The 25333-nt window shown below is 32.5% G+C and overlaps 1 protein-coding gene and 1 long non-coding RNA gene across 9 annotated transcripts in view; one reads left to right on the top strand and one right to left on the bottom strand.

The window, feature by feature from the left end:
* The window catches only part of LOC121122343 (uncharacterized), a 110930-nt gene that overhangs the window by 37900 nt on the left and 47697 nt on the right, over positions 1-25333 (top strand). For 7 of the 8 annotated variants that reach the window (XM_071890675.1, XM_071890676.1, XM_040717307.2 and 4 more), the window contains one exon: positions 11823-11961. In XM_071890675.1, coding sequence (XP_071746776.1) covers positions 11839-11961 — 123 coding nt within the window. In that variant the 5' untranslated portion in view covers positions 11823-11838. Of the gene's footprint in view, positions 1-11599; positions 11718-11822; positions 11962-25333 lie in introns of those variants that run through there. The other variant, XM_040717305.2, reaches the window with a different exon arrangement.
* LOC121122344 (uncharacterized) lies at positions 10515-12225 on the bottom strand. Its single transcript, XR_005865786.2, has 3 exons — positions 12034-12225; positions 10849-11980; positions 10515-10784 (listed from the first exon to the last, which is right to left on the bottom strand). It is a non-coding gene; the product is annotated as an uncharacterized lncRNA (long non-coding RNA).

Genomic DNA, 25333 nt, shown 5'->3' on the forward strand with positions numbered 1-25333 from the left:
TCCACTAAAGGGGACGTTTTTTCAAGATGTATTATGTAGGACATTTTTTTAAGAAAGGTTATTAACTTTGGACATGCAGTATAGGGACTTTCTCCTGCCTCTGTGATAAGGAGGTCCTATACTATAAGACAATGTGTTAATTTAAATGAATAAAATGATTTTTATTCTTAAAAAATATCATTTTTTGGCGTTAAAATACATATTTTAAAAATATGTGTAGCAAATGAAAGAATACTTTAAAATAAATGTTTTTAATTTGCAAAAAGAAAGCTGCACAACATTTCAAATCCTCTGATTTGTGGCTAACATATTTTAAATAGAGAATTATTTAACCTAAGATTGTTCCTTTTTGTCTTGGTGTTTTATAATATGTTATAAAAAGTCTCACGCTGTTTTTAGCGCCTATCATTAAAAGTGAGGCTTTTTATATAACTTGATATATGTACGTGCACCCAAAATTAAAAAAGTATAAATCACCTACGTGATGCTATCTATCAAACATTTCTTCTCTACTGCTAAAGCTCTTAAAATATCTACTTACTCTCTGTAGTGTAAACTAAACACTCGTATATTAATGTATATTAGACTGTACCGTTTTTGGGTTAACCCTGCCCTTGCACAAAGACCATATCTGATGGGGACAATGAAAAAAAAACGGATTATGGCAAAGTTTGAGACCTTTGAACCCATTTTGGTGGTGGGAGATGTCATTTTAATTTGAAAAAGATGAATTTTTGTGTAGAAATGGGGCATTTGTAGCTGCTTGTACGGTCTCAAATATGATGTTATGAGTTGGGCGTTATGCTTTTATTACTTTGTAGCGTATATTTTTATATTTGTAGAAAATATGCAGATATCCCAACAAAGAAACAAAAAATCAACATGGTACCCTAGAAAATTTGAAGAATGTCTATTCTATTGGCTATTATAACTCCCACCCCTGCGTCCCAGCGAATCTTACATGACACTTTGGAAAGGTTTCATTGAATTACAAAATAAGTTACCTGTTTTCCCCTTAATAGTTACTGGTATAGCAATAAAAACAAACAATTGTTTATCAGACCAAGGATGGGCACTTAAAGAAATCGTGTGTTCGCTCTTTAACGCGGGAATGAGATATGACGATATCTTCTGCATCGTCCCCTCTTCCAAGGGTCTCATAAGCCAGATTCAAAAGCTGAAGGAGACAACAAGAGCATTGAGAGACAGTGTTCTTTCCCTGATTGAAGGCCAACTACCACAACGGTCAATTATTTTTTCAAACAAGACTCTGCCCCCGCCACCAAGCCCAAAAAAGCTCAAAAGTGGTGTGAAGATATATTGGCGTATTTATGGCCCTTGTCAATGTAGCCTCCGTTCTTAACCTTCTTGACTATGGGATATGGGGTGCCATCGAGAGGAAGGTATGCATCACCTCACCTTGAATGTGGATACCCTAAATGCTGCCGGTTGAGAAGGAGTGGACCGACACGTCGGAGGAATACGTAAAGAAGACCTGCAAGGCCTTCATTCCTAGTGGCATTGCAAATGGTGGCCACTTTGAGATTTAAATGGTTATATAAATTTAAATGAATATATAAAGTGTCATTGTCTTACTACTTGTACTTTTTGAGAATCTTGGTGAAGATGAGCTTGGGAAAGTTCGTTCACGACACATTGTATCTGCATCTGCTATAATAAACTCATTACTTGTCTAATTTTGTCTTGTAAAAAGATAACAATTATTCAGTTTCAGAATAATGCGTCGACAATTAAAGGAAATATAAATGTTTCAAATATTCTTAATTTCGTCTTCATATGTGGCCTGTCAACCCCAAAAAAACATTGAATGATTTTTATTTCTTTTAATTGAGTGTGGATTATTTGAGTCTTTAACGACGGATTACCGTCCATTTATATCAACAAATTATTTTTATTCACCCCTTGGATGCATCGCAAAGATCAAAAAAAGGTTTTATACTCTAGTTAAAATTCTTTGGTAATCTTAAATTTGAATACAAAGCCAACAATTGACTCAAATAAGTCCATATAATATTGGCCTGTCTGTAATTATGAAGCAAAAAATGTATTGGGATTATTCTAGATTGTTTTTATGTTGACATACAACATATCTCACACTGTCAGAATCTTTAACCCGAACGCGCTCTGTCAATATTAACACATTGGAAATTATATTTATCTACATTATCTTGTACTGATCCAAATACAGAGAGAATGCTGTCCTTTGTTCAAAAATCCATTGTGACTGGATTTTGTCACAGTCTAATGTACATAGAACCTAATATTTGTATGTACATTACACATACTCTCAAAAGTTTATCATACTATTTTGAGCGACTCTGAAGATCTATTTACGATTATTTTTGTTTGTCTTCCATCACTTTTTTTTCTTTTTTACTTTCTCTCTCTTTTCCTCTGTCCATAAACAAATGACTTTCTAAGAGCTTTTGTTCCTAAGGAGGGACACATCACATTTGGGTGGGGTAAGTTCCTTTTGACGGGTATTTCCCATTCTGGCTGAGGTATATACTTTGTAAAGTAATATTTTTAGATACGAGTCCAGCAACATAGGATTTTTTTGATAGATACGAGCTGATTAGTATCGGTTTCGGGAGAGCCGCTTCAAGCGCGATTTTTTATAATTTCTTCTTAAGATGGGTTACCACATTTATGAAGAAGGGATTACAGAGAAGCAAAAACTTAGTTTATAAATTAGAAAAGGAAGAACGGTTTGCCTTTCCTCCTTTTTTTTAATAGAGCATGGTAGTGCTAACATATCCCTCCGAATGAATCATTCTCGCCTTTGTCATAAAAATGTAAAATAAAATATATATTAACAAAGCAAAGTTTGTCTGTCTGAATATATGGAAATGAGTCAACGGGTGCACTGTATAATATATCTAGTGACTATAAACATATTTTGATTTATGTAAGAAAGAAAAACGTAGTCATATTAATTGCAGACATTTCCATATAGAATCGAACTTGTATACAGGGTGCACTATATATAGTGCTCCCTGATGTAAATCATCTACTCATTTGTGGTAATATTAATGAAATACTGCAGGCGTGTGTATCTTTAATAAGATCACTGTTTGTTGTTGGTCTCTTATTATAATTCTTGTGCATTTTCAGTATATGTTAATATTCAAATTAAATTTAAAGACTGGCATGTTACAATGAATTTTGTTTGTTGTTATTAGTGAGCGCTCTTAAGACTAATGTATTCATCAATCATCCCCAACATATAAAACTTTTTTCTTCAAAATTTTATTAGTATACTTTCATTCTTGAGGACAGAATTTATATAATTATCGAGGGGTTACGTGTGAGTCTGCTAAAAAAAATACGGAGAGTAACACTGAGGATTTCTTGGGAAATTATCTTTTATATTATTAAAGAAAAATGTGTTTTTTAGCCGATACCTAAAATTACTCCAGAGAATGCCGGATGCTACTGCTAGTAAATATTATTCTTATATATTCTCTCTTCAAGAACGATAGAATAATGATGAACTATACAGAACTCGAACATTTTGACTCGAATCCAACACGAATATTTTATTTTACATTATATAATATGTAAATTGTAATCCATTATTTTTCCAATAGATGACTTTAGTAATGCCTATCTCGGATTTTATAAGTCCGATCCGTTTACGTTCGATGGTGTTAGAAAAACACATTCCATACTAAAAAACTCCTTTGGTTTAAAAAAGAAAATTATTTAAACTTAAAAAAAACATAACAACATATATGCATAAAGAAACTGTCTAAATAAGAATTCCATTTTTTATTTTTTCAAAAAATTGCCTGATCGAAATTAACGAAGAAAATTGGAAAAACTTTTTTGCACTAATTTTGCAAAAAAAGTAGTAAATAGTATTTATTCGAATTGTAAAGAGGAAAACAAAACTACCAATATTCGTTCATACTTTCAAAAACATAAAAGTTCTGAAAAATATTGTAATCGGCAAAAATAAACCTCGATGACTAGTTCATTTTTGCAAATGCTGCAAAAATATATGATAAATGTTACGAAAATATAAAATATTAATTAATGTTATGTTAAGATCTATAATTTTAAGTCCAAAATGCATCTTTTTGTGACTTTTCTTCTTAAAAATTGAAAATTGACGGTTGATGAAAAAAAAAAAGAGAAAGAATTTAAAAAAAAAAAAAAAAAAAAATTGAAAAATGGTTATGAAAATGACAGATATTTCAGTGAAGCATGAACTTTTATGTGCCATATCCAAATAAACATATTTTTTTTTTGCATTTTTTTTTTTTTTTTGCACTTGGAAAAAACTAAATTGCAATTTTCACCAATTTTTTTTTTTTTTTTTTTTTTTTTTGAGCTCCAAAAAACATATTTGTGTCTTGGTTCTGAGCAGGACCAGGTTCAAAAGAGAGGCACCCTCGCAAAATTTCAGCCTCCTAGGCACCCATAAAGGAACCTCACAAACTCTATTTTATTCATGTACAGATTATTCTACTGAAGTGAACAACATAGTCTCTTAGCTTCCATTCCTGTGCTACACAACAACGACTTCGAGCACATGAGAATGACTAATCAAAATGTTCAATTAAAGAAAGAAAGAGAGGGGGAAGGAAGGAAGGGGGGTTATATTATGGAGAAAGAATGAAGGAAGATTTTGTTGTCCTGGGATTTGATTCTACTGCTTTTTTCTTTCCCTTCATTTAAAAAAATATATATTTCTTAAATGTTCATTAGACCTTTTATTTTCCTTAAAGAAATGCATAACATATTTTAGCATATGTTTAGAGATAGAACTACAACAAATTAAGACTATTCAATACCGTTAATCACCACATATCACTGTATTTATTACTAGGCACTACTAGTATGTACATGATAAAAGTGACTTATTAGTGGTGTTGTTCTTTTATGAAGAGAAAATTATATTCATCCAACCATTAAACTATGATTTTTTTTTTATCATTTATATTTCCTTTACCAATTGGAGGAGGTAAAAGTAGTCTATCTACTATATATTGCTGTATACTTTGTACTCCATGAAAATTGAATTATTTATGTATATTTTGTGTTCAAGTTATTTTGGGAGGAGATATCGGTTTCTCCTTACTATCGGTCCTTTAGAAACTTCCCAAATTTTTAAGTGCCCTCATGAAAGCATTATTTTCAATAACAAAAGAACCCTTAGTTTATCAATTGCCCATGGTTATGTGGGATGGTGGTGGGGCACCGGTTGGTCCATTGAAATCTAAACACTTACTAATTCAATAATTGGTGATGGTTAAGTGATGAAATTAATTGATATTTAGATATTTTAAAGCATAAACAATTAGTTACAAAACAGAACCAACTTTAGCTCTCTAGCCTATGTACAAGTAGAGAAAATGACGGTTGAACGTGCTCGATGAATTTCCATTTCCACACTCCTAGCTGTTGGGTGTCTCAAGGACCGCCGTCAGTAAGTCCGAAACGTTGGAGAGAAGAAGTGCCCTGTTGAAAGACTTAAACTGGTGTCAGAGGAATTAAAAAAGAAGACAGTCCAGGTCAAACCCCTCATGCAAGAGATCTTCGGCTGAGTGGAAAGAACCGTGTGAAGGTGGATGGGCCACTTTTGACATCAACCATGAAATAACCCCATCTCTTCTGTTGAAAGACTCTTTTGCAGGAACAATTACCTACACAAGTTGTTATCGACTGAAGATGATGTAAGCTATTGGCGGGGATTATAATGCTTCATAATCTAGAAAATACAATTTGTCTTTCTTTTTTCCCCCGATTTTCCAAGAATGAATAAGTATATCATATAGTGGGTCATACAATCATTGCCACAATGCGACACAAGTGCACTCAAGTAATTTATACTAATCTATGGTTACATTTGGCTTCCTGGCATAAATCTTGTTGTCAAGTTTGTCGTATGGGAAAATTTATTTGTCAATTATTTTTTGTTGTTGTCGCAATTTTGACAAATTTTGTCATTTATTAATGAAATAAAACATTATCTAAAAATTGTTAAAGATTTGTGAAAAAGTCGGACCCCTCGCCCTGCCAATTGCATGCCTTTAGTAAAACTTAAATATTCTATTATTTTTAATTCAAGCCGAACAAAAATATTTATCCTTCTTATAAATATTGGTGAAGATTAATTGATGATGGCGTCATTTAGAAGAAATTGTTCTATAACACAGTTATTGCAGCTGATTCAAAAAAAGAAAAATCGTCAAATATGCCGTATTTTCTCTTTGCTGGTTCCATTTTTGACACACACTCAAACAATACTCTGCCTAGCAATAACAAACTATCTGAGAAGTTTATTTAGTACAAAATCTTATCCTTCTAAGGCCATCTAGTGTAAACCAACCGCACTTATACAACGCGAGATACACATTACTAAAGATATCTATAGGAAAAATAATGGATTAATTTTTACTGCAGCTATGATTACTATTTATATATATTAGGTTGGAGAAAAAAGTAATTTCGTATTTCCCGTCCTTTTTTTAAAAACTAAGTAATCTTGTTAATTATATCTAATATCGGATCATACGATTAGGCGTTGTAAAGTTGTGAGTGTATACTACCAACGCTTTTGAACAGTATTGAGCTTGGAAGGTACAGTCATGAATTATCATTCGTCGGGTATGGAGGTCTCAAATAAAGACATAAACCATATTTTACATTTTTAGCATCGAAAGCGACCAAGAAAATTTGCAATTTATACTGGGCCGATACTCTTTCGGTTTGTGTTGTACAACAGAGGGTTGAGCAATTTTTTAACGCTCAATTCTGTTTTCTAGTGTAAACAACTGGACCATTTGAAGCTGGCGATCGAACAGAAGCACCCAGCATTAATAACAAGGCCTCATCAAGAAAACGCCAGGTCGCATACATCTTTGATGACTCCCTAGAAGCCCCAAGAGCTCGGATAGGAAGTCATTATGCATCCGTCCTACAGTCTGGACCGGTACACCAAGTGACTACCACCTGTTCCTATTTATGGCCAACAGATTTGGGGTACAAATTTGGTCTTAATAGAGCCCTGTGATAATTGGGTGTCCGATTTTTTTTCAAATAGGGACAAGGGCTTCTAGGAAAAGGGTATTATGAAGTTGGATTCTCGTTGGCAACAAGCTATTGAACAGATTGGGGCATACTTGGCTTAAATTGTATGATTGTATCACTTCTTATAAAGCATTGAAATAATGAGAAAATACGAAATTACTTTTTCACCAACCTATTATATATTTTTTTTATTGGTCCAACATATATAAAAATAGTATTTAGGACCAATATAAAAAAAGTAAAAATAATTAGTTGTGTGCCTTTTCGGGCATCATTTCTAAAATATTGGGTTCCCTTGGAAAATGTGTGTGCCCTTTAGTTTTTATAGTCCCAATAAAAAAATTCTTAGATAGTGTCAAAAAGTTATTATGGTCTATTAAAACTAATTTATAAGTTAACTAGCAAGTTGAAAATGAGTTAAAAGTTTATAAATGTTTTTGAGTCAAAAAACACATAAATTATAAATATATATATATATGGTGGGTATTTGAAAAATATTTAGACACAGTGTATCAGGTGGACACACAAATCACCCAGCGTGTCCGAAATCAAACACCGTGTCACAGGCACGCTCTATGTCCAAAATTTAATATAGCTGTGGGCATTTGAACTTTGTAACATGGCCACATAATCTAATCAATTAGTATTTGCTAATTGTCATGAATTACAACGTTGATAATATATATCAAAGATCTAAGGGAATTTCAATCTTTTGTTCTTGTTTGCAACTTGTACAATATTTTAACTTGTAAACAATATATATCACAAGGGGCATGTCAAATATAAACAGACTTGTATGATTTTTACCCCCACAATGAGTTGGTATTACTTTAGTTGGATTCTTAGACGAAATTTTATCGTCCTTTTCAATCAGGAAATTATTCTCATTAACCCTTAGTTGAAAGTGTCGCAAATTGCATTTATAGTAGCCAAAATTGCAGAACAATATGAATATAAAGCCTTTAATTTTGCAAAAAATTCTTATAAAATATTGAGTTGATGTATATAGTCGATGGTCCATTTTAAATCTAAAAACTCACTTATTCAATCATTAATATAGGTATAGAAATTGGAATTAATTCATATCACGGTATATTAAAGCATAAGCAATTAGTTACATAACAAAAAAAAACCTGAATCTGTAGTTTACGTAGCTACAAGTCGAGAAAATGTCACTTGAACGTGATAGTCAAATTTCTATTCGTGCACTCCAAGGAGTTTGGTGTCTCCAGGACCAAGAGGAACAAGAGCTCAATCTAAAAGGCCAAAATCCTAGATCAGTCTGAGACTCTTATGACTAATTTGGTAAAGAAGAAGTTTGGATCGGTCTAAAAGAACCATTCACTCTAGATTGGTCACAAAGAAGAATCTTAAATGAAAACGATCGAGACCGATTCTACAAATGAATTTTTGATGACGTCATGTGTGTTTCAAAATTGTGAATATCGGCACAATAACGTCATGTGGATTTAAATGTGTTGCATCAATCATATATGTACAACTTATAAATCCGGATAAAGGAAAAAAAATCAATCCATAGGTTGAGTCTGAAAAAATCGGTCCACTATTTGAAAATGATTGAATTTCGGTCTACGGTCTGAGATGCCTCCCTGGATCAAAATATCTATATTAATCGGTCTAGAAATAATCACTTAAGACCGAGCCGAAAAAAGGGCATTGAAACGAGTCTCAACACTACTAAATAGTATTGACAGCTACATTATTCTAATAGTGCCTGAGCAAACTAATAAAAAAATATTATCCGTAAGGTGGTGTGACAGTCTATAGATTTTTGTTTAAACTAGTTTCTTAAAAAAATGACGCATGATAAGAAATAATTTTCACAGCACCCTCTATTTTAGTAATATACCCCTGTATTAAATAATACTTTATTTCGCTTTTTTTAACTTCAATTATAAATAAGCAATGCTGATGCTCCATTGTCAGGTTCAATTTTTGGTTTCTTTTTTTTCTAAATACCGGCAGGTCATATTTTATATGAAGTGCATGTATAAAACATGTCCTGCCGGTGTGTAGAAATGAAAAAACCCCCGAAAATGGACGTGTTTATCCTTACAATTTAAAGAATGTTCGGGAGGGAAGCAGCTTAGCTGTCATGACGTTTCATTAGATCAGCTGCAAGCAGCCGTGAGAGGAAGGAAATAAACACAAATCCCACTCCATATACGAGGGTGGTCAGAAAAGTTTCCCCTACCTCAACGTGAAGATGGTAGCACTTTTAAATAAAAGCTAGTCATATCTATCTAGCATCTGTTGATAGTTAGTTGATGTGAGTGCTTATGGCAGTTTAGGCCTAATAAATCTGAATTAATTACTGTAGTGGAAACTTGGATACACCATTGTACGCCCAAAACAAAATACAGTCCAAACAATGGACTCCAAATAATTTTTTCAACGGAAGAGGCAATCACCTTCGTGAACACTGAGTTGGCAGAGAAAAATGCCGAGTAGTTTTTGGACGAGTTAAGGAGATAGGATCATTCATGTGAGAAGTTTCAAGGAGACTATGTTGAAAATGTTTTAAAGTCAGAAAAAATGTCTCGTAGCTTTCTTAGATCGGAAACTTCGTATTGCAAGGACATATGTATATGTTCCTCAATTTATAATTTAAGTCCAACAAGTACTTACACTCATTACTCCGGATCAAATCCTCATTGTTAATCTCCCTCATTAATCTAGGAGCACATGCGCTAGTTATTACCAAATGATTAAATAATAAGGATAGCAGCTTTAGTAAATAAAAAAACCCTCTTACAATTGGCAACTATCAAATGCCGCTCCCGCTTTTTAGGACATATTTTATTCAACTATATATATGATTATTTAAAAATAAAGTAAATTTTCATTTACTTATGTTCTAGATTGTTTTTGTATATGCATCGTCTATAATTACCAAAATGCCTATTGTATAAATAGATGAATACTTACTATTTCATTACCATGTAAATATTTAAGATATTTTTTTCTTCTCTTTGAGTCGTTTTAAGGGTTTATTTTTTTTCCCGTAGCCTTGACACTCCAAAACATGATGAAATGCCCCTTATTCTTTTTCTCCCTTATTAAATTATTGTCTGCTTCTTGCATTAATAGATAGATAGAATATGAAGGAAAACTCAAGAATAGAAGGAAGGAGGCATGAAATGAATTCTCATTATTAATCAAAATAATGCCTTCAAATCCCCCTCCCCCCCTTCTAAATGACGAATATTTCCCCATGAAGCAAGAGAGGAAGGGGGAACGACTAGGACTTACTTTTTGCGTCAGTGTTACCTATGTTCCTACGTGCATACTTACCATAAGAGCAAAACTATGTCAATGCTTTCCCAACAGCCTGTTATTTTTGAGTACATAATATTTGAGTACGTGAGTTAGGGAGAAAAAATAACAAGGGCGTAGCTCTTATTTTTTTAGCAGTAAATAAACGAAACAAATGATTAATTTGTGAAATGTTCTTGCATTTACATATTATTATGAAAAATGAATGTTTATATTATTTGATATCGTCTTTTTAAATGATTTTTTTTTCAGGGCAGCAGTGTGTTTATTTGCTGTTAAAGTCGTAGTCTAGATATATTATTGCTTGTACTACTAATAAATTATTATTATATATAATACAAGTTACTAGTATAAATACAAGAAAACGCATATAATCCTAAGAGTGTTCACGATTCATTCTACGCCCCTTGTACACGCCGGTGGAATGCCTTTAGGAGTAGAACATTACATATTATTATATATAATATATTTTATTATTGTTATTTAACTAACTAAGAAAAGGAAGAACCGTTCTACACACCAGTTTAACGAAAATATTGCAGAAGGATGGTGGATCTTTGCGTGGCTACTCAGTAACCTAAGGAAATCCTCTCATCATTCAAGAAAAAAGATAAAAAAACCATCCCGCGTTTTTTATCATCTCATTTATGAGAAGCCCTTCCCTTTCGAGCCACCATGATCTGTAGCCCCCCTTGTTAAAGTGAACAACCTTCAGCATGAGTGAGATTAGTGAGGATATTTTTACTCGAAGGATAATTTTAACCGAGGCCGAAGTCTCACCTTTTGTGGTGAGACGCCCAACCACCACTTTTATTCGTCGTCGAAAGAGGGCTTTTGATGCAGCCTCTTCGAATGCGCTTATTCGGAGGAGTTATAGTTCTCGTGAAGTGAGTCGGAAGGACGATGAGGCTATTGGTCTTGGAAAGGATGAGAGGCGGGAGTCGGGACTTCGTAGTGCTGAGGATTTACTTCAGGACGACGAGGATGACGTCAACTGCCCATCATCGGTCACTATGGAAAGGATTATATCATTTGAATCACAATATATCCATAATCATAGTTTTTTTTGTTTTTGGGGGATGAATTAATTATCTACAATTTATTTAGTCATTGTCTAGTGATGCATATTCCCATAAGTTATGAGTATGAATGTGTTGTGATTGTTGTTTTATGAATTTATGCACATAGCAGGAATCCACGATACCCTCAGGGAAGACTCGTGCATCTTCATCGAGCTTATTCAAAACCTTTGGATTAAAACGTACTCTTACTATGAACTCTATTATTCAGAATCTGAATAAATCATTCCGTTTCCGTCGACGGACACAGAGTTGTCGACAGGATAAGACGACAAATCTTAGGTTATTTGCCATTTTTTTAAATTCTTCAGTCTCCCAATATATTAATACTATATTCATATGCAAAGTTATATCCACAACGTTAATATTTCCATATTTATTTTCCAGGAATTCAACTACGAGGATGTCCTCGAGTGAACTAACAACCTCCACTCCTCTCACAGGATCCAGCCTTCGAAAGTATTCGGATAGCAGTAGATCCCGTGTGATTGGACTCTCCAATATAGATCCAAAATTTACATCTCAGGTAAGACATAATTATTTACCTATATAATAGGGAACTACACATGATGAACCTATCTATGTACCTAATGCTTACCCTTGTGAAAGATGATTATGAATGATGATACGTCCTAGATAATGTCCTTTTAAGGTCAGTGTACTTTGACATTGAGTAGGAAGGAAAAGGGGATTTCTTGGCCATCTTGTACGTTTTATTATTAGGTACGTTTTATGGATGTATGTATAATAATGTATTTGAAATAAGTAGGTAACCGTTTTGTATCTAACTGACTATGGATGTTGGAAGATACAATATATATCTACGATTTTTGTATTTGAGTATTGACTCATAAACTCGTTTTGTCTCCTTGGTTTACACTCCAAACTTCGGCCCCATTTTACTAAAGGAAATTTGTTTTTTTTGTCTTGTATTTGCCCAGATACCCACTATTTTGCACAACAATACCTCACACACCTAAAAATAATATACACTGTTTTGTATTGTTGGTTAATTTTGTTTTACTTCTTAATTTCCCTTATCAGTATCATTCTGAACGTTGATTGGTTGAGTTATAATTAGCTATTGTTCAGTCATTGATAAATATTGACAACAACTACTACCATTGAGTATCCATTCTACAGTTGAGCTAACAACCAACTGAATGTGGCCCCTTTTTTCAGTTTCTATTCGGAGAAGAGGTTGTGAGAGGTCGTACAAGTAACTAGTTGGTACTCAGATGGAACGATATGTTACGGCGCTACATAACAAATCTAAAAATATAGACTGTTTTTTGTCGTGAGAAGGGCGTCCGCAGTTCCCCTACCCACCAAAATTAAGAAATGTTTGCTTTTTTACTAGAAAATTTAATATTTGAAATTTTTTTCAAAAAATTTCATTATATTTTCGATTTCTTTTTCTAAAAAATTTCATTAAATTTTCGATTTTTTTTCCTAAAAATTTAATTTTCTGTAAATATCTATGGATGTTTCAATTTTTTTTTCCAAAAATTAATTTTGTGAGCATAGCCATGGATTTTCGAAATTAAAATATATATATGTAATCCTGCGGATAGCACTGGGTCATCTGCTTTTTCCGCTTCTTAATTTCCCCTTATCCGTTATCTGTATTGTTTTGAACGTGGATTGGTTGAAATATAGTCAATTATTTTTAAGATACTCTGAAATATTCCCAACAATTACTTTTGAATAACCATTTTGAGGAAGAAATGGCTAACTACTAAGTGAATTTGGGGTACTTTTTTTTCTCCTTCTTTTTTAGGAGAGGTTGCGATATACAATCATGGTAAATACGTGCTACTCAGCATAGTTTTAAATAACTCACATATATTTTGTTTGCTACTGTTGATCTTCGTGGTTCTAAAATTCCCTTATTCGTCTTGATTTGAACGTGGATTAGTAGAGTTGGAATGAGTTTTTTTGTTAAGTGGCCATTACTATGAACTTATTTTGGTGCCTATTAAGGAGGGGGGAGGGGAGGGGAAGTTTTCAAATTAGCATTTGTGAAGTAGTTGTGAGCAATTCCCAACAATTATTATAAAATTGTTTCTTCTAGTGTTGAAAATAATTGGCTAATAATTGATTTAAATTAGTTTAAATTTCTCCTCCACTGTTTTTTCATGAAAGAGGAAGGGTTGTAAGATTGGTAAGCTTGATTTAAAACAGAGATCAGGGAATAGGGCTAAATTACCCAAAATCGGAAATTTAGAACATTTTGGGGTTAATACTACTTCTTAGTGTTAAATGAAATTGGCGTTCGCAGGGAGTGGGCTGGAGGGTCTGTAGCCACTCCCCCGAAATTAAGGAATTTTTGCTTTTTACTCGATTTGTTTCGGTCAGGATGAAAAAATTTGACAGGAAATTTAATTTTTTGTAAATGACTGTGTATTTTTGATAAATATTTTCTAAAATATTTAATTTTTGAAAGTTTTTTTCCATATATCTTGTTGTGAACAGCTGTGGATTTTTGATTTTTTTTTTTTTTTTGAGTAGCTGTTGATTTTAGAATTTTTTTTGAAAAACTTTTTATTTTTGGGATTTTTGTAATAAAAACCCCAAAAACCATGCCTTTCCCCCCTCAAAATATAATCCTACTCACGCCCCTCTACTAATTCTGTTGGGGTAACAGTAAAAAAAGTTACCTACCTCTTGTTTAAACTGTGAACAATTCCAAACAATTCATTATTTAATAGTAAAGAATGATTGACTGATTTTGAGCTGTTTTCCCCTCCCTCTTTCCCTTTTGAAGAAGGAAAGGTTGGGAGAGACAATACAGCTAACGACGTAATGGAAAGATGAGTAAGTCTATCTATCTGTCTTTCTCATCGGGAGTGTTTTCTATGTGTGCCAATAATATAGTGAGGAAGCAATAATGATGTTCAATATGATATGCACATTACTCTTAGAGAGTTTGAAGAGGAGGTCTACGATGTTATAGCTCCTCAACTCACTCACGAAAAAAGGGTGTGTTTGAACATGAAGGTATCAATGTATGTACATACTAATACAATGTTATGTTCAAGACAAAATCCACAATCCCTTTTTCCCCCTCTATCTCTCTCTTCTATTAAAAGTGAGTGTATAGATCGTACACATAGATGATATGATAATATCTATAATAGGGCGGTTTGTTTGACAACTTTTTTCGAATTTCGATTTGGGAGAGTTTGGAAAAGACGTGATATACTAAAATAAAAACCTATGAAATATTTAATGTCATCTTCAGGTGGCACATCATCACGTTCAAAATTTGAAAGAAGACACGAGATATTTATTTCGTCGATAAATATTAAAAGAAAACATTAATCATTATTTTACTTTGATTAAGTATTATAAACAATATTCCAACGTATAAATAATATGTATAAAGTTTTTTCTAAAGCAACTCAATAGAGCAAGAAGAAAAAAATAGAAAAATTTGGTCTCTCCTTTCTGAAAATGTAAAAAAAATTGATGCGAGTTATCCGAAGAATATCAAATCTTCCCAAATTTTTTCTCCTGTTTTGTTACATAGCAGAATTTTAGAAAAAAAAACACTTGTTTTTATACCCATTTTATTTCATACAAAATAACTACAAATGTCTTTTTAGTAAATATATGAACTAAGTTTTTATCTTTTTTCATAATTTGATCCAGAATTGCAATCTAAAGGTAACCTCGTGGGATAATAAATTTTTTCAAAAGGCATATCATGTGTCAACTCTTTTCTGCACCAGCCATAATCGAAATTCGAAAAAAAGTAAAAAAACAAGGCGCCCTAATCTATAATGTATATAGTACTTATATGTCTATGAAGTTTCTATTACGTCATTGGGTCAGTTGTATATGTGAGTAGTAGAAATGTTTTTCTTTACATGTATCACGTCGTTACTTTGTTTGTATCACACAATCATTCCTCCAAAAAAATAAACAACTGAAAGAAGCCTCAAAATCAGCTCTTGGGATAAGATACAAATTGTCGTAGCTCAAATATTTGTTAAGGTTGGAATCTCCATTATTTCATTATGAATAGGGTTATTTTCCAATATTTACAATCAAATGGATCTGCGAAATACATTTCCACAGTCTGAATGTCTCTGTTTTTAAATTTTAATATTATACTTGTAGAGATATTTTTATAGGTAACAGCACTAATATTTGTAACTGTTGAGTTACGATAATTTGGTCCTCAAATCTCGATTTGGTAGTTCCCAACCAATTATTATTCAATTGGTCGATTTTTGGTGGAGCATCGGGCCAGTAGAATTATACATCATTGTCCTCTGGACCCTTCCCAATTGGCAGTATTGTTTGTCGTTGAGTCGCTAGGTCAATTTATTTGGTGGATTATTGGACAAAGAGGCAAAGTTGAACTATGAAATCATATTCCTCAAATCTACAAAAACGGTACATACAACAGGGAAGGTCCATAGGGCAATAAGGTAGTGTTCTACTTTGCCCGTTTCTACACCAAAAATCTACCTAATTATTGTAGGGAGTTGTTACAACTTCACAAGAGCTAATTCTAATTCAACCAATCAATGTTCAGAATAGGATTGATTGGAGGAAGAGAAGCAGACACATTGACAGCTGATATAGTGTATATTTTTGAGTTAGTGAGCTAACGCCGTGTTCTGTTAAAATCCCGAGGAAAAATGTCAGTCTATTAAATGTATGTCTATAAATTTAAAAAAAAAATCCCTAAATCATACGAAAATTAACAACTGAAGACAATTGAACTATTTTTCGTGTAGCTAGTCACCTCTATCAATTAGCTTTTTCAGTGTATATGTACAAAGATGTACTATGACCTCAAAAAGGCTATTACATATGATTTGGATTTTTATATATATTAATTTATATCAATCAAGGAATTCAATTCAATGTACATATATATTGTATATAATATCAATAGAGATAGATATATTCCATTTCCTACATGAATAATATATCCGGCTTTAATAATTAACAGATGACAATAAAAAAATACAGAAGGCTAGATACCATATTTGTCCCTAAAATTTTATTTTCCAGTTGAAGTTGCGAGTGGATAAAAAATTCGACGTGAAGGATCAATTCAAGTTGATAAATTATATAAGGAAAAAAAGATATAACGGGTCTAATCGGTCCTTGGGACTTTTCTTTAAGGCCGGAGGTTCTTAATATTGTCAGTACTAGAACTGATAAAAAAGAGAATAAATTAAGTTGAGTGACGGCATTAATGACCTTACTTTATAAGATTTTATACCTGATATGCAGGACAATACCAAAACAGAACTGTATTTAGTCCTATATAGGTACCGACACAACACTATGTATATCTAATATGTCTACTCCAAAAGACATATTCTGATTGATAGATATGTGAAAATACGCGCATAAGTAATCCTACAATTTGATTCTACAAGTTTTTACTATGCCTAATTGTAACTTAAACAATTATATTCTGTCATTTTTTAAAATGGGTGCATTTTAACTACTCCCCAATGATTGATTATTAAACCACTTAGGGAGTACAGCCGGAATCAAATCAATAAACATCATTTGATGAGTTTTTTCTTATAAAAATCATGTAGTCGACTCAATAAAAATATGAAAGTTAATATTAATCGTGAGATCGTGCAATTCTTAACAAAACCGTGGTATATCGGTGCCTTTATCACGGATTTCTTATTGGGGGCCTTATTGTAGTGACTAGGAATGACGACTCATCATTAATAGGCTGATAGTTACTGGGGAAAAAAATGGTGGAAGACTAGGCCTAGGCTCTGTTTATACCTAATATGTATATTCAGAGATTAGAAGAACTCTATTAGAAATTGTGATGGGTAAGAAAATAACTTAGGGATAACAGCGCCAATAGACTCAATAAAAATAGTAGCCATAATATCGTGCAATTTCTTTAGAAAACTGGGGTATGACGGTTTTGTTATTATAGGTTTGAATAAGGGGGGTGAATAGATGGGAATAGAAACAAAGAACGAAGTTAGAAGAAAAGAGACAGAGAGAGGGATATAGAAAGATACAGACGTAGAAGGGAAGAGAAGGAGATATATATAGAAAGAGAAAAGGTAAAGGAGCTTTTATTTTGGCCAAAAACAGGCTTTTAATGACCTCGAAGGCCCAAAAGAATATCATTGGAACATGCATGTTTATTTTATGCGTCTACTTGCTAAATTTCAGACTGATCTGTACGGCCATTTTGAATTCCATGTGTGATAACAGACTTATAAAAATAGTATTCTAGCAGTGAGTGCCCGTGTTCCAGAACTGAACATAGAGGAATAGAATCAAAGCATGAATGTAAACGAAAAGAGGCATAGGGAAAATAGAAGAGAGAAGGGATTTTAGTTTTCATTTCGGTCAAAAACAGACTTTCAATGACCCCTTGGAGGCCCAACAAATATCACAGGAACATGCTTGGTTATTACTTACTGAATTTCAGACTGATCTGATCAAGCGTTTTAGACTTAGACTTGTTTACTATAAGATATGTTTTCTTTTTTTGGAGGGGGGGTCTTTAGAAACTTTTGGAGAGTCTACAAAAAAAAAAAAAAAAAAAAAGAGGGTACGGGAGGACTGTCCTGCTACTCACCATTATTGTAAACAAGTCCAAAAACATGGAATCAAAATCAATCCACAATTCTTCGAGTCGACACAACACTTTTATGTTGCATACGTTGCATACATACAATAGTTGTCATGCTTAATATCCAAGTAAAATTAATGTTCGTTGAGTCTAGATACATATGTGAGTATAATTTTGGGAGGGTCCCTCTGACATAAATGCTGTCTTTATTATTCTTTTCGCAAACGCACGCAAATATTATATATGTATATATATAATAATGAAATCGTTCAGCCCTTTCTTTTATGTTTATTCCATATATTTCGGGGGAATTATTTTATATAAAAAAAGGAGAAGGGGGGAACAACTGAAGGGCAACGAGGACGCTGCTGGTGAGCTTCCGATGCTTTTCCCTAACCTACCCCCCTCTTTCTCCGTATTTTTTATACATTATTATTATCGTTGTTTTCATGTCAGTTGTCCTCAGTTGCTGCTTTCCTGGACGAGTGAGTGCGTGTGTCTGTGTTTCTCTCCGTGTCGTATATTTTTGATCAGAATTGCTATCCAATTGTAATATGTCATTTTTATTCCCTTAGTAGTAACTTGGGATTTTTCTAAATAGTAATAATAATAATAACCCATAGTTGTTGTTCTTTATCTATTTATTTTTAAAGATCATCATCATATCATAAATAGTAAGTTGTGCGTCAACATTGAAACAATCATGAAGAAAAATAAAGTACATAAATATGTACATTATTAGCATCAAAGCCATTTTGAACAAAAATTGAGAAATCCCTAATTTATTGTTATAATTTCTAACTGTAAAGGCCCATTATCCAATGGACGCTCAATTATGGGCTTCTTATTATAACTTGTGGAATGGGACATGATACCTAAGAATATATGGGCTGTTCTGGAGCCTTTTCTTTAAATATTAGAGACGAGTCTTTGTTCTCATATGGTCCTTTTTAAGTATAATATTTATATTCTGGGTTCCCTGCATAACGCAGTTTCAAACGGTGTGTTTGGAATTATTCTGACTCCCCGTATACCTCATCTTTAGTAATAAAAAAGTCCCCCTGCAATTTCAGATTTCATAAAACGCGGTTTTGTCTTGTTCTCAAAACTGCAGTAAGGAGAGATCCCTGAATATACAAATGTTGTGTACAATTAGCAAATAGTATCAGCAAGTTGTATACATTGATACTTTGATTTAGTTTTTATCTATTAAAATTATATGGTCATTAAGTATTTATTAGTAATATAATTGTGGGCTTTTAAATTGTATTATGTGCCACAGAATAGTTCAATTTTAGGCATTTGTACGAAAATAGTGAAAAATTACAGCATTGATCATCCATTCAATGTTCAATTATTGCATGATGATCCTATTCCCAAGTAATGTAAATCCTTCTTTTAAAAGTATTCATCTAATTATATAAATGATTGAGAACTTTTACGATCTTTAAATGTAGTTAGCGTCTCCTCTGAAGGTTTTCTCAAATTAATTCATTAATACAAAATAAGATAATTAAATTCAAAATACAAGTTTAATCCAGGCTCACTTTTGTTGACACAAATATCCTATACATATTTTTTACATCTTATATATGACCTAATATTTTACATGCATATTTCCCTCAATTATAAGCTTTGTATTCAAATTTCTGGGAGTGCTTGAGATACTCAAGAAGACTACTAACTATTGTTTGGACATTTATTTGATTTGTGGAAATTAATTTGTTTCAAATATGACCTTTTCTTATACAATCTATCAATTTATTATTAGTTCATTGTGTTGATGGATTTTCATAAGACATATTTTGCTCAATTATAAGCTTTGTATTTAGATTTCTAGGATACCTTGGGATACCCAAGAATGTTAGCTGTTGCGTAGAACTTTCATTTGATTTATTACAATGTTAATTTGACAACGATATGACCCATTTTAATAATATTGAATAATTCTCTTTGCTACTTATAGTAAAAATTAATCAGAATAATAAGTTGATAGAAATATAATTAATATAATCCAGAGTCAACATTAATACACTACATAAATAGAACCATTATCTCGTTAATGATAAGGTTAATTTGACCTTGATATGACCGCTTTTAAAGACATAGAATAATCCATTTCTAGTTTTTTTTTTATTGTAAAGATGAGTTTTTTCCATCTGAAGTGAAATTTACGGGGTGTCTAATGGACAAATTATAATAATTTGTAAGCGGAAATGAAGGATAATTAATTCATCGGTATAATAGTTTGTTAACGGAAATGAAGGATAATTAATTAATCAGAAGAATAATACAAATCTTTGAGATGTTGAAAATCTATCGATTTCTAACTCTTATATTATTAGGATGTATTTTTGCTACTTTATGTGAAATTTGAGACGCCTCTTCCATAGGATTTATCAGTACAATTTGTTGATAGAAATTGATGATAATTATTCGTGGAAGAAAACAATACATGCGATTCAGACTGGATTTGGAGAAAACTCCTTCCAGCTTTTTTTTTTAATGTTCCTTAATTTGTACGATGGAATTGCACTGATTATGTATAAGTAAACATTATAGTATTACATTTACTCCATATGACCTAGGAACTGTCTTTGAAATCCATATAGATTAAGTACAGGGTAGGGCTGCAAAACGTGGACTGTTAATTAATGTTCATTTTCTCATTACTATGAAAAGTTTTAGTGATTATTTTTAGATATTCTGTTTTTCCCCGTCTTTTTTATACATAAACAGACTATATTAATCATTTAGACGTTTCATCATCATGAGCAAGCAACAAGCAAAAAGTCAGCGTACCTCAGATCTCCTAGATGCTGGAGTTGATGTGATGAATATTACAGACATTGATAAGTGTTCTAGGAGCCTGGTTTTTATGTTGGCATAATTTAAAGAAGAATACAAAGTTCTTGTTAAGTTTGTAGAAGAATATAAAGGAGAATCCCACTAAATCGATGAATTGCCTTGCCAACGACTTCTCTATGACTCCTAGGACCATCAGAAGGGCTATAAAGTACAACTTTGGATTTGTTTCTTTCACAAGGATCCCATCCCACGTTCTGACAAAGGCGTGAAAGCTAGGAAGCCCGAGAGATGGAAGAAAATCCTCATTTGGATCAAGGCAAATGGGTCAATTGTGGAAATTTTCTTGGACAAAAAGATTTTCACTGTTCATCAATTCCATAACTGCCGGAACGACTGTTGCCTTGTGGAAACAAAAGAATAGGTCCAAGGAGTTTACCACACCAAATATACGGCCCAAACAATGGTCCTTGGCGTTGTGGCCTCTGATGGAAATAAGATGCCTGCGTTCTTTTTCAAAGCTGTACAGAAAATAGGCAAGTAGGTCTACTATAAGGTGCTAAGGTACACCATTTTGCCATGGATGAGGGCCAACAATCCGTAGGGTAATTAGTGTGGACTGAGGACGGCGCCCCCTATCATATGTCTGCCAAGTGCCAAAAGTTCTGTGCAGATAACATGGCTTGATTGTGGTCAATAGGCCCTCTTCCTCACAAGAATTGAACCCACTGGACTTTTTATAATGGGGTACTTTGGAGATGGAAACCAACAGGATCTCACACCCATAAGTGAACTCACTGAAGTCCTCCATAGTGGCTGCAACTTGTCAGAGGAGTTTTTCATCAAATCCTGCATGCCCTTCAGATTATGTGTAAAGGCTGTGATTGCTAATGAAGGTGGCCATATTGAGTGAAAAATGTTTTCTGCAAAAGCCTTGCCTATATATTTTTTTAACATTATTTTTTTTTGCCGATTATATTGAAAATACAAAATTATTGATGTATTTCTAAATCTATCCCTCGAGTCCACGTTTGGCTGACCTACTCTGTATATTTCCTGAAAATTACTGTTATATTCTTGACAAGCTCAGAAATAAGTTATGGAGCTTTAAAGATGAATAAATGAGCTTTTTAATGAATATTTGACCAGCGATATATCGCCAATTGCTCTTTACTGTATCTGATAATCATCCTACCATTGGCCATTATCCATTTTTATGAATTAATGTATCTTAAGCATTTTATCTAATTTCATTGAAGGCATCCTGTTAATTATGATATCTAAAATAATTTGGGAAATATTTTATGGGGTACAGAATATTTTTGTATATTATTAGCCTTAGTCCACGACACTCATCTGTTGTTTACAAGTTACAAGCCCCCCAAAATTGAAATGAAACAATTTAAAAAATGACGATAATTAATACAATTGCGAGAAAAAACATTCTAGCTTGCATTTGTGTTGACGAGTCGGAGTATTATGTAAAATAATATTAATAATATTCTGGTGGAAAATTCGTGAGATGAAGTAACTTTTAGGCCTTTATATTCTCATTCCCCCCCCCCCTCCTTCCCTTTCTCAAATGAATTGGATTGTCCTTTAAAGCTATATTAATTAAAATAGCTTGACATTTATCTAACAGAGAGTTATATTTTGTAATACTTTTTATATTTTAGGATTTTGTTAAGTAACCAAGACGTAGATAATTTTATAGGAAATATTATTATTATATTATATATCCATTTAATATTACTTAAACCTGCAGCTGTTCCATCCTTCCGTCTGTATATAATAATATCCTTTACAAAAAAACACATAAAAAACTTTCACCTCAAAAAATTGATTAATTTAAATTGACGTTCCTCACGTTTTGAACCGACATACTTACATATATATTTATCTATGTTTCCTATATAGAAAATAGACAAATATATTTTATTTACTTCATCAAAAACATGTGTTTAGTATGTAGCAGAGTTCTCATTACCCGGGAAATTAGCGTTGACCAGGATACCGGGAAATATATATTTTTTTAATATTCATTTAATTGGTCAGATAGAGTTGCACTGATTAAGTATAAATAAACATTATAGTAATACATTTACTTCAGTTGACCTAAGAATTTTTGAAGTCCATTTATATAATTTATATCTGGCCTGTCAACACAAAAGTAATCTTGGACAAAAATCAAGAGATTATCCAAACATATTTTTTCACTTCAAAGATAAATTAACGCATTTTTCATACATCTTTAAATTGACGCCACATTTTTTGGTGGATTTACTTGACAGTATCTTGAATTGTATATATAAATGTTGAAAAAGAGCCCTTTTGTATCCTCCTCCAGCAACAATCACAGCCTGGAGCGAAGGAGGAGCAGATGTTGACGAGGTTGTTCCTTGGAATGTTGGCCTCCTTAAGGGAATGATATGTTCGATTCGCTTTAGATTCAAAATAATGTATCGGCTTTGAACCGGACTGCTTGGCGTACTCACTCAGCCACTTCAGCGACCTGTCTGAGACATCGAAAGGTGCTGTGTCTTGTTGGCAATGCCAAGGCCAATCTTTTAAAACATTTGAAATTTCCATGTTTTTGTGGACACATCGCAGCGCCGTTCCTCCTCAATAAATACAATCTTCTTTATAACTGGAGCAGTTATCGTTATGATGCCCAAAACTTTCTAAATTTTGCTGATACAACATTTCTTGTTATGACGAGCAATTTAGCTACTTAAAGTACCATATTTCCTTAAACAAGAGTGAATTCAATCAAATAACTTCCCTTAAATGTGTTGCACACTTAGATACGTCGCTCCATAATATTTTATTAAGTTAAAAGGTCCCAGGAAATAATTTGATCCCCTTACTAAATAATAAATATTGTGAAATTTAAGTATTTTTAGTATTTGAAGCAAAAAATTAAATTTTAAGCTTGTTTTACTCATATAATCTCATTTTATCATGATCACTAATAGTGTGCGTGGTTGTTTTTTTTAGAGCCACGGCTTTTTGAAATTCAATAACCCAATCAAACACAACACAAAAAAGCTTCAATAGAAAGTGATAACGGCCTAAATTTTTAATGAAATGTACAACACGACCCTCGAGATAAAGGTCTACTTGTCCATAACTAAAACATAACTAACTCTTTTTTTCTTACTTTAATATGTACTCAAAATTCAATAGAGTGAATTATATATAAATAAATTAAGCTTAAACAGGGTGCGGTAAAAAAAAATAAAAAAAATAAACTAGTTTTATTAACAATTAAAGTTTTATTTTTGTTTCATAATGATAGTACTCATTTAAAGTTAAAGTTTTGATAATCATATCAGATCCACGATGTACCCCATTGTACATAAACTGACTAAACCTAACTTTGGTATTTTAATACACGGTGATTTTTTTATTATTTTTTTTTGTTTCTCATTAAATAACTTTTCATTTAGAGATTTTTGAGTAATAGTTTTTTACAAAAAGATGAAAAAGTTAATAAAAAAGCACCATTAATTTTAAAATTGGGAATTATTAGTTAATTACGTAATTAATTATTAGAAATTTTTCAAAGGTATCCAAATAGATGGTTTTTCCGGAATAAATCCGCTTTTACTTCCCCGATTTGAACAAAACGCACTAATTCAGAATTCTTAAATTACAGCAGATTGGATAACAACAATTTAAGGTATTTATTCTGATTATTCGTGGAGTTATTTGCGTTTAAAGAATTGTGGAAATTTCAAATTATGTAAATGAATTGAAAAAATCGCTTTTTTGTAAATTAGAAATGAAAGCAATTAACGGATGTTCATAAATCGCACACATAAAAACTCAAAAGCTAAATTGCAATTATTCTAATTATATAAAATATTATATTAAACCATTTTTTGTCAGTATTTATTGACGACGGGAAACGCACGTTCCTCGCTACTCCAAGGCATAATAGTGACTGACTGTATTTCCTAGAAAACTTTAAAATCAACAGCCTGATTGCCAAAGAAGTTATGTTGTCACACCTTGTATTATGAAATAATGAAATACGGGATTTCTCGTAGGTGTACAACCCCGATAAATCCCGAAAAAACGCTATCCCTGGAGAGAAATCCTAGTATACATATGTTATGTACGTTCAATGGATGACTCTTAAGGATGTTATTAATGAAAGTTGATATTTACTAACAGTATAATACATTTGCCAGTAGAAACAAAATGAATGATGATAATTATAGTAAATAGTGTGACTTCTTCCCCTTTTACTGTCCTCGACGCGTTTGTGTTCTTCATGTTGTACAGATGTATATGCGTGTTCTCTTATTTTCAATATGTATATAATTTTGTGTTAGAGTAGGTAGAGTTGCAACACTTTTTAGTTTGACTGGGTTATTACTTTACTTTTAAATACATTAGAGCAGAATGATTATGAAAATATTCAAAAGAAATCATAAGCAGCATCAATTTGTAGCTGGTCATTGAAATGAACTATACAATTATTAATAAAGCATAGTTTGTC

This window comes from Lepeophtheirus salmonis, chromosome 8 (assembly GCF_016086655.4).
Source record: "Lepeophtheirus salmonis chromosome 8, UVic_Lsal_1.4, whole genome shotgun sequence".
Lineage (NCBI taxonomy): Eukaryota > Metazoa > Arthropoda > Copepoda > Siphonostomatoida > Caligidae > Lepeophtheirus > Lepeophtheirus salmonis.